The 16,321-nt window shown below is 30.8% G+C and overlaps 1 protein-coding gene across 1 annotated transcript; it reads left to right on the top strand.

Annotated features, from left to right (window-relative positions):
- Positions 1 to 359: 359 nt before the first annotated feature.
- LOC131623841 (casein kinase II subunit alpha-2) lies at positions 360 to 5,967 on the top strand. The gene is made up of 10 exons (XM_058894844.1): positions 360 to 639; positions 1,072 to 1,201; positions 1,849 to 2,043; positions 2,299 to 2,456; positions 4,211 to 4,301; positions 4,416 to 4,481; positions 5,156 to 5,238; positions 5,384 to 5,447; positions 5,557 to 5,625; positions 5,747 to 5,967. Exons 1-10 carry the CDS (start codon positions 365 to 367, stop codon positions 5,801 to 5,803), a joined length of 1,188 nt encoding a protein of 395 aa, XP_058750827.1. The 5' UTR covers positions 360 to 364; the 3' UTR covers positions 5,804 to 5,967.
- Positions 5,968 to 16,321: the final 10,354 nt, after the last annotated feature.

Raw genomic sequence — 16,321 nt, 5'->3', positions numbered from 1 at the left:
CTAAAGACCACATCTTTAACTTTAGATTAATCATAACATGTACTATAGCAAATACTGCACCCCAAAATAGCCCAAGCATTTGTAACCATTCCCCATTTACATTAGTTGTGTTCCACAATGATAAATTCATTTTACGCACCCATAAATAAGTGCTTTTCCTCTCATCTCAAAAAAAAATTAAGTGCTTTGTGGAATCAGAGACAATGAATATGATGATTCGCAAAATCTCAAAATCTCAAAACTCATTCTAAATTCGGTAGTGTTATTATTTTGACCTTATTTTAAATTTATTACGTATATTTTTTGATTAAAAAAAGAATGTAAAAAAGCATGTCTAATTATCCCAATAATACACGCGTTAAATATGCGCACGAATCTCCAGCAAACACTACTCCTCCGCTTCTTGCTAGTGTGCACCATTCTCTCCTTACGTACGCCGGTTGCGCAACCTCCTAACCTGCGCACCCCTAACCAATCCATCGAATCTAATACCACCACTATCGTTTATCATCACCACCACAAAGCTCAGATCTCAGATTTCAATCCCAAAGAAATGTCCAAAGCTCGCGTCTACACCGATGTCAATGTTGTTCGTCCCAAAGAGTATTGGGATTATGAATCTCTCACTGTTCAATGGGGGTAATCTTACAAACCCTAATTTGTTTTTCGTTCTTTTCGAATCTCGTTTTCGTTTGTATCGTTTGCTTCGATTTGGTTTACGAAATCGATTAGGTTAGGAATTCGTGCGCGATTTTGGTTTCTGAGATTCTATTTGCTGTTTCGTTAGGTTTTCTTTTTGAGTTTATTGAGGTGTGGAAATATTTAGGTCAATTTTTGTAATGTTTCTTTGTGAATTATAAACGAAGGATACGAAATTATGCTATATTTGTTAAATCATTTTGATTGCATCTATTGCCCTGCAGTTTTCTGTATGTGGATTCATATGATATTATTCATTAATTGTATTAGGTCTAATTTTTGTGAGGTTAATGTGAAAGTATTGTAAATTCTGTGGTTTAGGATTTTTCGTTTTGATAATATTATTCGTTAATGTTATGTGTGATCTTTCAGTGATCAAGATGATTACGAGGTTGTACGGAAAGTGGGAAGGGGGAAATATAGTGAGGTGTTTGAAGGGGTAAATGTTAACAGCAATGAGCGATGTGTTATCAAGATTCTCAAGCCTGTCAAGAAAAAGAAGGTGAACTTTTTATTTGTTGTTAGATTGATGTGCTTTTGGTTTTTCTCGTATGACCTGAAGACTGAATAAACCAGCTTGAGGTGCTTTGTTGGGATCATTTTCTCTTGAAATTTGCTGCACAAATAATACTATTATTTACACACAAATTTCTAACAACTGGACCACTTTGCAGAATATCAGCTGTGTTAACATTTTTTTCTAAAAGAAAAAGTAACAAGTTCATCATAAGACATAGTCTAATTTCCTTTTTAATGAAAGAATAAAAAATGTATGCATTAAGCCAAGTAGGCAATGTTGTGGTTCTTGTGTTAGCTGCAAACAGATTCTGCAAACCCTATTTTTGAAATTTCATGTGGGAATTGTCCAAGTCAAATTCTGCTAGCTAGACACCACCGTTCCAGTTGGTGATATGAATCAATAAGGCCATGAACAAAGACACATTTGATTCCAATTGTTTGAATTGGAAAGGCTACTCAATTTTGGATTCAATAATATATATCTTCCATATTCCACAAAGCCCTTGTAAATGCATTAAGACGTAGTTGAAGTCTTGTTCTAGCTTTAATTTTTCATTTTTTGTTGTGTGCAGTTTTATGTACAACGCTAATCATTTGTATTAACTTATGAGTTTAAACATTATTTTGCAGATTAAAAGAGAGATAAAAATACTTCAGAACCTTTGTGGGGGCCCTAATATTGTCAAGCTTCTTGACATTGTCAGAGATCAGCACTCTAAAACTCCAAGCTTAATATTTGAGTATGTCAACAGTACAGATTTTAAAGTTTTGTATCCAACCTTGACTGATTATGACATACGCTATTACATATATGAGCTTCTTAAGGTAACAATATCCTTCAACCTCTTTTGATATACTAGGACTGCTGTACTCTAGGGTCTTTCTATGACAAACAATATATCTTAACTCTAAAGTAATGAGTGTAGTTTTCTCTTGAATTAGTCCTGTATAAACTTTGTATATGATTGACATGTATAGGTTTTTGCTTATGCATCATTAAAATTGTTACTTCATATGTCTGTGCAAAGATGTATCGAGAACCTTTTCTTGTTACATGAATGTTGTAGTTTTGAATTGCAGGCCTTGGATTACTGCCATTCTCAGGGCATAATGCATAGAGATGTCAAACCACACAATGTTATGATAGATCATGAATTGCGAAAACTTCGCTTGATAGATTGGGGTCTTGCTGAATTTTATCATCCTGGAAAGGAATATAATGTTCGTGTGGCTTCAAGGTAATGTTTTCTAATCAATCAACTAGAGTTTTGACTCTTATTAAACACCCGAGAAAGTTATGTAAAGGGATGAACCTGTGTATAATGATAGTTAATAATTAATTTAATACATACAGCAAAACCAGGAAAGTATCACTAGCTTGTTTAAGCAAGAATTTTCCACTAACAATAGGCTATTAGAATGTTTGCTTGCTAGTTTCTATATATCCATAAATATCATTAAAAAGATGTGAAACATGAACAGACAATGCATTGTAAATCAAATGTTAGAACCACAATTCTCTTGCATAATATACAATTGTCAAAGTGATTCTCTTCTTGGTCTATTGAGATTTATGGCTACTCTTGCTACTTCTGCTACTAAACATTGGTATTTGAGAATTACACCAAGGTTTTCGTTAATCACTTCACCTGATTTTGCCAGATAAATGCTACGAATTCCAAAATCAATCCACCTTGTGTATGAGTACATCACCCTACTTGATCATATTATGACTCATTTCTTGGGCATTTTATTTCAAGTTTCTTGTGAGGGACTCATAAAATGTTTGTCGAACAAATTAAATTTTCTGGTATAATTTTTGTTCAATCTTACAGTCTCAACTTTCACAAACTCTAATTAGATTTCCTTTTCCCTGAAACTTATTGCAGTCCAGTTTGGATTTAGTTTAGTTCATCCAAAGGGAGTCAGATTTCCTTTGATATGTATGACTGTGCTTGATATGTCATTTTCAAAGTTTTGGTTTTGTCAAGCATGGAGGTGTCACCTGTTTTGCACAATTACATGTGTCATGCGTTTGGCCTAACTTGATTTCTTTGTTCTGCTTCAATTTGAGCCTACATAAATACATACAAAAGAAAGTTCTGCTCGATGTTACACTTATCAGTTCCTGAGAGCCTATCCGGCCTTGCTGAGTTTATGAAAAGCTCAAAAATTAGTCGTCATTTTTCATGTCTGAGAGCTGACATGCAGATGGGAGAAATAAGAAGCCAATAAGAATCTCAGATCCAAGAATTTTGGGATGGAAAAACCAAAATTACCCCTTAAAATATTAAGTTCATCCCTAGCAGTTTTCTTTCTACTTCTCCTTCGTCATCTTCTCCAACATCTCCTCCTTTCTTTCCCTAAGTTTTTTTTCCTCATTTCCCTAACTTCTTTTTTAATCTGATTTTTTTTCTAACTCCAGTTTTCTCTCTTGTTATTTGTTGATCTCATTCCTCTTTTTTCTATTTCTGATTTTCATTTGTATTTGTATTTTGTATAATATTTTATATGAATATGTATGATATTATTCATATAATTTGTAAATATATATACTCCCTCTGGCCATAATTATGAGCAAAGATTCTATTTTTAAGTTCATTGAGTAATGAATGTATCTGGTCTACATAGAAGACCAGATACTTACATTATTCAATGAACCTAAAAAGAGAATATTTGCTTATAATTATGGCCGGAGGGAGTATCAAATAGCGGTCATCACGCTATCCTAGTTTTGGGGTCGGCCGCTCCATGACTATACTCATTAGTATCATGTTCCGGGCCTCACAAGTTTTAGTTGCTTCCCAGGCCAGCATTAACTTAAGTGACAGTCCATTTATTTTCTATTTGTTAGTTAGGTATAAGGTTGATGTAAAAAATCCATTGTGTAAATTTGTCCCAGACTTTTATGCAACTGCTATGTGAGGGTGACTTATGGTTTTTCATGTTTTTGAATGACAGTCCATAAAAACCCTATGTTTTCTTTTTGCAGATACTTTAAGGGCCCTGAACTTCTAGTTGATTTGCAAGACTATGATTACTCATTGGACATGTGGAGCCTTGGTTGTATGTTTGCTGGAATGGTAAGAATTATATAGCAAGTGTGTCTTTGGTGTTATTTCTGTATGATTTCTATTTTTGATTCTACACGTGGAAAATCATCTAATTCCGGGCTGTGACTATTTTACTTAATGCAGATTTTTCGGAAGGAACCGTTCTTTTATGGTCATGACAACCATGACCAGCTTGTGAAAATAGCTAAGGTAACATTCACTGTGCTTTGTGATAATGTATTTAAATTACAGATTATCTTGTTGATCTATGCAAGTTAATGTCATGTTGTAGTTTTAGACTACTACAATATTTGATTACACTATGTTCCAAATATTTGAAATTTGAAATCAAAATGAAGATGGGTAACATTTTTGTAGGTAAAGGAGGATATGAGGACATTTTCTATTCTTACCTTTCATTTTCACTATTAATTACAAAATATATCACTTTATTTCTTACTTTTAGATATATTTGTATAGAAAATAGTGAAGAAAACAAGGTTCAGGGAAGAAGGGTCAGACCCATTTCGGGGTCTATTTTAGGCACTAGGCGGGATTACCTTGCATTTGCAAGTGATTGATTTTATAACTGGAACCCATAACCAATAGTCATATACTTTTTACTATTTTACATACAAATTTTTGGAGTTAAGTGAGAATAAGGTGATACGAACAATTTGGCTGCACATTTGTATTAATTAGCGAAAATAGAAACACTTTCTGGAACAGGTCCCAAGTATGGCTATGCCTATACTATTTCCTCTTTTGCATGCAGAAAGATCCACTCTAAACTAGTGCCCTCTCTCCCCAACAAAAAATATGATCTTTTATGGATATTTCTTACTGGGTCTTCCTTTTTCTTTTCATTTGTATGTGGTATGTAGGTGCTTGGGACTGATGAACTGAGTGCATATCTGAATAAGTATCATCTTGAGCTAGATCCTCAACTTGATGCACTAGTTGGAAGGTATCATTTTCCATTTGATTTTCTGAATGCCATAGCAAATTTGTCAATAAGTTTTCTGCTTTTATTTTAATTTGATAGGTATATCAATAACTATTACTGCTTCCAAATTACCTACTTATTCATGTTATGCTATTTCCTTTTACAGGCACAGTCGCAAACCTTGGTCTAAATTTATCAATGCAGACAATCAGCATCTTGTATCTCCAGAGGTCATTTAATTCATTTTCCATTACGGCATTCGGACCAAACATATTGTTTATTCTGAAATTTAACAATTCTCATATGTGAATTATAAATAATTCAATATTATATACGCAGGCAATTGATTTTCTTGATAAGCTTCTTCGATATGACCACCAGGACAGGCTAACAGCCAGAGAAGCAATGGTAATATTAAGGAATTCATTTAATCAGTTTAACATGGTTCTTCTGTTGTCTGCATTAATACATTATGATCTTTTTGTTGATGATTTAACTTTTTTTTTTCTTCTTGATGTGTATCCTGTAGGCTCATCCCTATTTCTCTCAGGTAAGGGCAGCAGAAAGTAGCAGAATGAGGACATAGTTACTTCATTTATGGATCCATAAACCTAAGTTCATTTATGTGGAATTGTTTTATAAGACCTTAACATGTGGCATGGTTTTCTTCTGAAAATTATAGTTGGTTACTTTTCTTGTGGAATGTAACGAAATCATATCTTGTTCGGATAAATAATTTGTTTTTCAAAATTTTTTGCATTAAAGTTGATTTAGGCGAATGTTTGGTTATTTAATTTAGTTCTTTTAATTTAAAATTACTTTCTACAAGGTTTTGTTAGGGCATATTGAACCTATTTGTCTCGGTTTTTAAAAAAAAAAAAATTTTGTATAAATTTTTGGGAGGCTTAGGGCCGGCCATGAGGAGGAGCAACAAGCTCCTCAGCACAGGGCCCCTTAATTCTATTTAGAGTGTTGTGAGCAATCCAACTCTAAAATTATCAGAGACAATTCTTAATATTCTTAATTAGGAAATGAATATGTAGAAATAATTTAGAATACCTTTAATATTTACAACATACTGTAATTCACGTGGAACTATTAACTATATAAGTGGTCTATTTTATTTATAGCTTAATATATTTATAACATTCTGTAATTCACGTAGGAGGATTATATAGATGACCTATTTTATTTATAGCTTAATATATTTATAACATTCTGTAATTCACGTAGGATTATATAGATGACCTATTTTATTTATAGCTTACTTTTACTATGTTTTAATATTTATGAATGTGAAATTTTATACACTATTAAAACTGGTCTTCAACAATTAATTCGTTTTGTGTACGAGTATTTTATGAAGTAGGATGTACATACCTAAATTAATGCTCATTAACATATAGTACCTTTTAATATAAAAAATAACCATTTTCTCAACCTAAAACAATACATACATTGTTAATTACGTATTTAATGAATGTCACACAAAATGTTTGGAAGAGGGCTCCTTTTAAATAATTAGAAATAAAAATAAAATTTTATTTATGATTTAAATAATACTTTAATCATTTTGGTGGTTAATATATTGTATTTTTGATAAATCCTTTTTAATTATTTAGGTCTATTTTTTTAAGGGGACAACTTCTCTGTCTATCACAAAAAGTTAAGTAGTGTACATTCAACCAATGACATGATGTCATCTAATTTTAACACATTTTTAATTATTTATTAAATATTAAAATTATTTGTTATTTTCAAAGTATTTTACACAAGAGGTAACCTTACCCAACTTTTTGAGTTGGGTAGATAAGAATTCACTTTTTTTTTTTAATTAGAACCGGGTCTCCACAATAATTAGGCCGGCCCTATTCTTTATGCCTGTTTGGATATTTTACAATAGATTACGATATATTGTTCATAAGAAATTTATATCACTTTATTTAATACGATATATAATTCAAAAAATGAAATTTTATTTTACTTTATTCTACCACATTCTAACTCTTACAGACTTGTTTAAAATGTAGGAACAATAAGTGAAAGAATATTGGCTAAATTATCTCCTGGGTCCTTTAAGTTATTTAATTGTAACAAGTTAGTCTTTTATATTTTAATTGTAACAAGTTAGTCCTTTTTCGCTACATGTTATTCCTTTATGTTAACTAACGTTTGCACCATTAACGTTTTTCTCAAAATCCTTTCCAAAAAAGTTGAAGAAACATTAATGGTACTGATATATCACATAACATAGGTGATAGAGCATCGTTGGATCATATAATAAAATTTTCAGAATTTTTTAGTGCATAAAAGTATTTTTAAACTAACTAAAATGCATGCAAAAGAAAAAATTAAACAAAAATAATAAAACAGAAAATAAAATTCTCATAAAATTACATGAAGTGTAAAATGAGAAGCAGTATTTTTAGAAATTTTTTCATAATTTTTGGACCAAAAACGAATTTAATATGAATTTTAGAAGTTAAAATAAATGTAATAGAACAAAATAAAGTAGAAATAAGTCAACGGTGTATGCGTTAATTAACATAAAGGACCCACATGTAACGTAAAAAACATAAATGACCGAATTGTTACGATTAAATAACTTAAAGAACCCTGGAGGTAATTTAGCCAAGAATATTCAAGTTGAATATCGTGAATGTTAAAATTGGTTTTTTTTCTTTTCAAAATTAATATATTAATTAAAATAATTTAGAAAATATAAAATGTCTCTCGTATTAAAATTAGTTCAAAAGTTAGTTAAAATAACTAATTCATTTTGAACATAAAATTGTATTGACAAGATTATTTATGAGAAAGGACAAATATATTTAAATATGAACAAAAAAATAATTAAACACGAAAAGGTTAATTTTAAAAATATGTTATTTCAAATATTATAAAAGTTATTTCGCTAAAGAAGATAGTCAAGTTTGAAGCTTCATAAAGGAACTTCTTTAGAAAATCATTTGAACTCTAAGAAATTCTAAGTCAGCTCTTTGTTATGGGTATTAAGTTTGTTGATCAAATTTAAGGATTATTTTTTCTCAGCTTCTCTGTATGACTTATGGAAAACTATGTTATTGTCTAATTTCCGACTTATAATGTTAAGAGCAGTAAGAAAGTCTCAGATTTTTGCAAAGGCATCGGTTATTGAATCAATAGAGACATAAGAACTGCTATTGAGGTAAAACAGAAGCAATTCAAAAAGTAAATATAAAATTGTCGAATGCTATAATTAGGATAAATTTAGAGAGGTGATCAATTTATAAGAAACTTACTTATTCAAGGGTGAAAATAGAACACTCCAGATCTTAAAAGCCCCGAGTCTCTAACTTATATAAATTTTGGAAAATATTCATTCTATTTTATAGGGTATAACCCATACCTTTAAAAACCATTTTGTCCTTCAATATACCGAATACGTAACTCAGAACATACTCATACACATATCATATGAGAATAACATTTTTATGTGAGAATATGAGAATGAATCCGGACCATTAAATTATAAAATAAATTATGGAGATTATATATCAATATTTTTCCTCTCTCATCAATCATTTATTTTAATAATGGAGGAGAGATAAAAAAATATTCTCTTCTAATTTCCACTATTTATTTTAAAATCTAATTGTTCAGATTCATTTTTATGTTCTCATATAAAAATGTCATTCTCATATGATACATCCTCATATATATATATATATATATATATATATATATATATATATATATATATATATATATATATATATATATATATATATATATATATATATATATATATATATATATATATATATATATATATATATATATATATATATATATATATATATATATGAGGACGACTCGAGTGAGAAAACTTGGTTATGATGAGAAATGAGAACAATGAATCACGATCATTAAATTTTTATTTTGTTGATTTTAATGAACTGGATTGATTTCTCTTTCTATATATATATATATATATATATATATATATATATATATATATATATATATATATATGAGTTAAAAGGTAGTGCACTCACAGTGTAAAATAGTTTTACACTGTCATCCAATAGAAAATCATAAATGTTCCATGTCATTAATTTTTTTTAAAATAAAAAAGTGGTTTAATTAGATACATGGGTGGTGATTGGTTGACAGTGTAAAAATATTTTACACTGTCAGTGCATCACCCCTTTTTTCTCTCTCTCTCTCTCTCTCTCTCTCTCTCTCTCTCTATATATATATATATATATATATATATATATATATATATATATATATATATATATATATATATATATATATATATATATATATATATATATATATATATATATATATATATATATATATGGAGACGACTCGAGTGAGAACACTTGGTTATGATGAGAAATGAGAACAATGAATCACGATCATTAAATTTTTATTTTGTTGATTTTAATGAACTGGATTGGTTTCTCTTTCTATGTTGATTTAAAATAAATATTAATGATCATAGACAGAGAAACCAATCCAATCCATTAAAATCAACAAAATCAAAATTTAATGGTCGTGATTCATTATTCTCATAATAACCAAGTGTTCTCACTTGAGTCGTCTCATATATATATATATATATATATATATATATATATATATATATATATATATATATATATATATATATATATATATATATATATATATATATATATATATATATATATATATATATATATATATATAGAGAGAGAGAGAGAGAGAGAGAGAGAGAGAGAGAGAGAGAGCATATCAAGTGTGAGTATTTTATAATGAGAGATGAGAAGAATAAATATCAACGACTGAATTCATCAAGAGAGGGAAATTAATTGTCATATTAATGAATTAACATTCTCTCTCTTAATGAATTTAATTGTTGATATTTATTCTTCTCATCTCTCATTTTAGTTTTTATTCAACAATATATCGTATCTAATCTTGTATTAATATTAAGGGTTAAGTATGTTTTGGTTCCTATAAATATCTCAAATTTCATTTTTAGTCCCTATTAAAAAATGACATATTTTAGTTCCTATAAAATTTTTATGCATGCAGTTTTAGTCTTTGTTATTTTTTAAAATTTTGAAAATTGTTTAATTACCCTTAAACTTTAAAATTTTTTAATAATTTTTTTATACGTGTTTAGAATACTATAAAATATATCTTTACTAGATTATAGAATTTTTTAAAATGAGAAGAATTAAATATGAATTTTTTAAATTTCAAAAGATAATGATAATAGTAATGTAAATATTGACTTAGAAATTAAATTTTGAGTTTCTCTTTTTCGAGGAACTTTTTATAACGTTCTAAACATGTCTGTAAAATTATCACTCAAAAATACACATCGATTTAACCGTAGGGACTAAAACTACGTGCATAATAATTTTGTAGGGACCAAAACATGTCATTTTTTTAATAGGGATCAAAAACATTTTTTTTTTAATTTTATAGGGACTAAAAACAACATATTTAACCCTAATATTAATGTTGTATAATATATATACATTTTCAAAATTTTAGATACATGTTTAATTTTTCTAAAACAAAATCTGTCATTTTAATTTTAATATACGTTTTGTTTCTGTCTATCCCAAAATTTCATTATATTCTGAGTGGTTATAAAAATACATCTCCAGAATAATAGAATAGGACGGTATCATAGATGCATCTCCGTAACATCTCTTGGTACAAGATAGAATTTCTAAGGTTCATATTTATCTAGAACTACTATAAGTATGGGACTTTTGTCTCATATTTCATACCAAAATATATTACACCATAATGAACATCAATAGGCATGTCGCAAATGTCTAACTTAACAGCGTAACTTTTGCAGATCTGTAATACATATTGCAGAATGCAGAATCTTCTACCTTACTCTGACAATCGAAATATTGTGAAGCTCGAGTACCGTTCACCGTCGATTGACAACAAATGAAAGATTGAGTTCACCAACTTTGAATTAAAGACATATGCAGATTTGACAAGCTATCTGGAATACTTTTTTCGTTTTGAAACAAAAGCTTCAATCGAGGTGGATGCGACGATTACGAGATCGATCAAAACTTTTGTTACTACTTTAACAATGTTTCACGTGTCAACTACTCTTATTCAACACCACTACAAAGCACATTCTCCATAGTGCACTTTTTCAATGTGCAGTTTCTCCCAACGGTTTAGATTTCTAAATCAGCCATACTGATCTAAAGATCAACAGTCATTGTTTCAAGGCTATTAACAAAGACTTAGGTGGAAGTTGTTTCAAACTGGCCAACAATCCCATAAGGACTTATCCAATTCAGAGGCTCAATCCAGTCCAGGTGCAATAGTTACTAACATACATGTAGACATGTACCCACGGACATTATATAGGAGTGTGTTCCTCTTTCCATCAGAACCAGAGGTATATTCAACGGTTGTGTGCACTTCATGCGGGATAACTCATAGACAGTTGTAATCATCTTTATTTTATATGAGCATCAACATCCATTACATTCATTTGGTTTTTTTTAAATGGACTCCACTTAATTTTTTTATATCATTACACACTTTTTAATTATTTAAACAACCCATCTACTTTTTTTTAATATTCATATAATTTTTTAAGTACTTTTAAGTGGATCCAACTAAACACTACTTCCACCGTTTTAAAATGAGTGTAGTTTTAACATAAAAAATTTATTTTAAAATGAATGTCATTCTTACTTTTCAATGTAGTAATAATTATAATTTTTTCTATGCTACTCTGAGGGCTAAATATAACTGATCTAATATTTGCTTTTTGAAAGACAAGTATGGGAATCTCATTCAGGAGCAAAAAGGTATGGAGAAGGAGATCTTGGACTTTTATAGAGAGTTAGTTGGCACAAAAAATTATAATCTGAAGAAAATAGATATTGATGCCATGAGGAGAGGCAAGCAACTGTCCATGGAGCATTGTGCTAACCTGACTGCCAAAGTGACTGAGAAAGAAATTCATGATGCTATGAAATCCATCAATGACCTAACTGCTCCAGGCATTGATGGATATGGGGCAAAAAGTTTCAAAGTTACTTGGCCTATCATTAAGAAGGATATCCAGGATGCTGTGTGGAACTTCTTTGACAATGGTAGATTATATAGGGCTGCTAATAGTACTCTGGTGACTATCATTCCAAAGAGTTCAACTGCTTGTATGGTAAAAGACTTTAGGCCTATCTCATGTTGTACAGTGATTTATAAGATAATATCCAAGGTCATGACAACCAGGCTTGGGAAAGTGGTGAGTGAGGTAGTTCATGTTGATCAAGCAGCCTTTGTCCCTGGGCAATAAATTAAAGACCACATTTTGTTAGCCTATGAACTAATGAGAGGATACAGTACTAATGGAGGGGCTCCAAAGTGTATGATTCAAATGGATTTGCAAAAAGCATATGGTAGTGTTGATTGGCAAGCTTTGGAAGACATTATGACTGAAATGGGATTCCCAAACAGATTCATCCAATGGAGTATGCTGATGGTTCAGACAGTATCTTACAGGTACAAAGTTAATACTGTTGTTTCTGAGAATTTGCAAGCCCAAAGGGGCTTGAGACAAGGAGATCCCTTGTCCCCTCTTCTGTTTGTGCTGGTGATGGAATGGCTCAATAGGATCCTCCAAAAGCTTGATGAAAATAAGAGATTTAGGTACCATTCAAAATGCAGAAAGTTGAAGATTGTTAATCTAAGTTTTGCTGATGATCTATTGATCTTTTCTAGAGGAGATACTGAATTTGTCCAGCAGGTGATGGATGCATTTCGAAAGTTTTCTGACTCTACAGGCTTATATGTCAATCCTTCCAAATGAAAAACATATTTTGGTAATGTGAAGGAACGGGTTAGGAGAGAAATTTTGCAAGGTACTTCCTTTGCTGAGGGGATTTTACCTTTAAGATACCTAGGGATCCCGTTAACAAGTAGAAAACTCTCTGTGCAACATTGCTTAGGGCTGGTGGAAAGATTGTTTTCAGGGTAAAGCATTGGAGCTCAAGACTCCTTAGCTTTGCTGGTAGAATTCAGTTAATTAAAAGTGTCCTGTTTTCTATTAATAATTTCTGGATGCAGTGTTTTCCGATTCCCAAGAGTGTGGTGCATAAAGGGGAAGCCATATGCCGGTCTTTCCTTTGGGCAGTAACTGATATCATAACCAACAAATCTCCTATGGCGTGGAAGAAAGTATGTTGTCAGAAAAGCAAAGGAGGCCTCAATATCTTAACTTTATATAACTGGAACAGGGCATGTTTGATGAAGAATGTTTGGAACTTATCGGGTAAACAGGATAGCCTGTGGATTCGATGGGTTCATAGCTATTACATAAAGAATGAGGGAATTATGGCTATCTCCAGCAAACAGTCAGATTCATGGATAATAAAGAGCATTCTGAAGGTTCGAGATAGCGTAAGTAGCTTGCAGGAATGGCATAATATGATACAGAAAAATAAATATGTGACTAGGAGAATATATTATGCCTTGTGTGATCCGATTCCAGCGGTCAGTTGGAGGAAACTCATGTTTAACAATCTTGCTCGACCTCGTGCGATCCACATCCATTGGATGGTGTGTCACAACAGCTTGGCCACCAAAGAGAGACTTTGTAGGTTTGGGATAATCAATAACAACAGCTGCCACTTCTGCCATGAGATTGAGACGCAGAGCCATCTTCTGTTCCTATGCCATGGTCTGAGACAAATTTGGGAGAAAATCCTGGCTTGGATGGGAATTATGCACAGTCCGGATGTTTGGGAAAAAGAGCCAAACTGGATTATTGGTGAATGCGGTAAGAAATGGAGTAAAGCTCGTGTGCTTCTATGTGCTTTTACGGAGACGATGCATGAAAGTTGGCATGTTAGAAATCAAATGATTTTTGGTGATGGTGGTACCCCTAGTACAACAGTTGGCAGAATTGTTGATGCAATTGTTTACAGATGCTGGTCTAAGGTTAAACATGGGAGTTTTGTGAGCAATCTTTTGATGTGATTCTCATTTGTTTTGAGATATGTGTTAGTTTGTTGTTCTTGATTTAGTTGGATCTAGAATAGATCACTTGTATTTCATTGCTTTTGAAATTTAATAAAGTTTATTTCTTCAAAATATATATATATATATATATATATATATATATATATATATATATATATATATATATAATTTTTTGTATTATTTCCTTTAACTATTAGTCTGTACTACTTCCAACACACTTATAGAGTTAATATAGTAAAAATGTAATGTCTTATGACATGTCACCGATAATGGTGCTTTAAATATGACTGTGAAAAGTATGCTTGGGTCTCAAGGGTATGTTCCCCTTGAGGTCCTGAGTTCGAATGAGCCTAGGACCAACTTTCGGAGGCTACGTGGGACAGTAATGCTCTCGGGTGGATTAGTCGGTACGGAAGGAAGGAGACCACTCTATAAAATATAAATATATATATATATATATATATATATATATATATATATATATATATATATATATATATATATATATATATATATATATATATATATATATATATATATATATATATATATATATATATATATATAACACTTTTATTTATATTTTCAAATTTCCACCTCATTCATATATTGATTAAACACTTTTATTTATATTTTCAAATTTCCACCTCATTCATATATTGATTAAACACTTTTATTTATATTTTCAAATTTCCACCTCATTCATATATTGATTAAACACTTTTATTTATATTTTCAAATTTCCACCTCATTCATATATTGATTAAACACTTTTTGTTATGAAATTAACTAAAACAATAGAGATCAAAGAGAGGTAGAGAAGAGAAAAGCAATATTATATTATCTTCTTTCAAATGTGCTTTACATTGTAATATGGGTCTCTATTTATAGGACTCAAGGGAGATAGAAAATCACACATATTAAACACATATTAAGTATGGAATAGGAAGATGAAGAACTAGGAGATGGATGGACATCCACTAACATGAATATTCATAACACTCCCCCTTGGATGTCCATTGAGAATATGCCTCGTTAAAACCTTACTAGAGAAAATCCAGTGGGAAAAATTCTAGTGAAGGAAAAAGAGTACAATATCCTTTGAATGTGAATTGCCTCGTTAAAAACCTTACCAGGAAAACCCAGTGGGACAAAACCATGGTGAAGGGAAAAAGAGTGCAAAACATATGTATTTCTCCCCCTCATGCAAACATTTATATGTGTGACGATATTCTTTGTAGTCGTTGCTTAAAATGTCTTCTTCAAAGTGACTTCATGTAGTGCTAATAGTTATGCAGGATTTGATGAAGTTGTTGCCATGAGTTGTTTCATAGATCTCCATGAAATGGTTGTACCAACACATGTAAATAAATAACCTCTTTTTGATCTACCATTGTGAGAATCTGACAAGTAACCTGCATTTCTAAGATAACGAAGTATATGGTTGACCGCTTTCCAATTTCTTCGTGTAGATGAATAATTCTATCTTACTTATAGATTGACCGCAAATGATATATCATGATGTGTATATTTAGCAAGGTGCATTAGTACTCCAGTTGCACTAAGATATGGTACTTCAGGACCAAGCAATTTTTATCCTTTTCTCGAGGCCTAAAAAGATCTTTCTCCACATCTAACAACCATATTGGAGTAGGCAACATGTGACATTTTTTCATATAGAATCATTTCAACACTTTTCTATATAGCCTTCTTGATGTACAAATATTCTTTTGTCCACATGCTCAATTTGCAAACCTAGACATATTTTGTCTTTTCTAGGTCCTTCATCTCAAACTCTTTTATTTAAGCAATTTATAGCTTTTGGAAGCTCTTCAGGAGTTCCAATTTGAAAATACAAGGACAATTTGAGTTATTTGTATATCCATCCTTTAGTAAATATTCACTGTGGTGATTATACCACATGCATCCAGATTCTTTCAGCTCATACAAAGACTTGTTCAATTTGATGTAATAGTTTTCTCGAGATCCATAATTACGTGCCTCTGGTATATTGAACCCTTCAGGGAGTTTCATGTAAATCTCACTATAAAGTGAACCATATAAATAAGATGTTATTACATCCGTCATG

This window comes from Vicia villosa, unplaced genomic scaffold (genome assembly GCF_029867415.1).
Source record: "Vicia villosa cultivar HV-30 ecotype Madison, WI unplaced genomic scaffold, Vvil1.0 ctg.000082F_1_1_2_unsc, whole genome shotgun sequence".
Classification (NCBI taxonomy): domain Eukaryota; kingdom Viridiplantae; phylum Streptophyta; class Magnoliopsida; order Fabales; family Fabaceae; genus Vicia; species Vicia villosa.
Note: the sequence above shows the minus strand (reverse complement) of the source record. Positions and strands in the feature narration are given on the sequence as shown.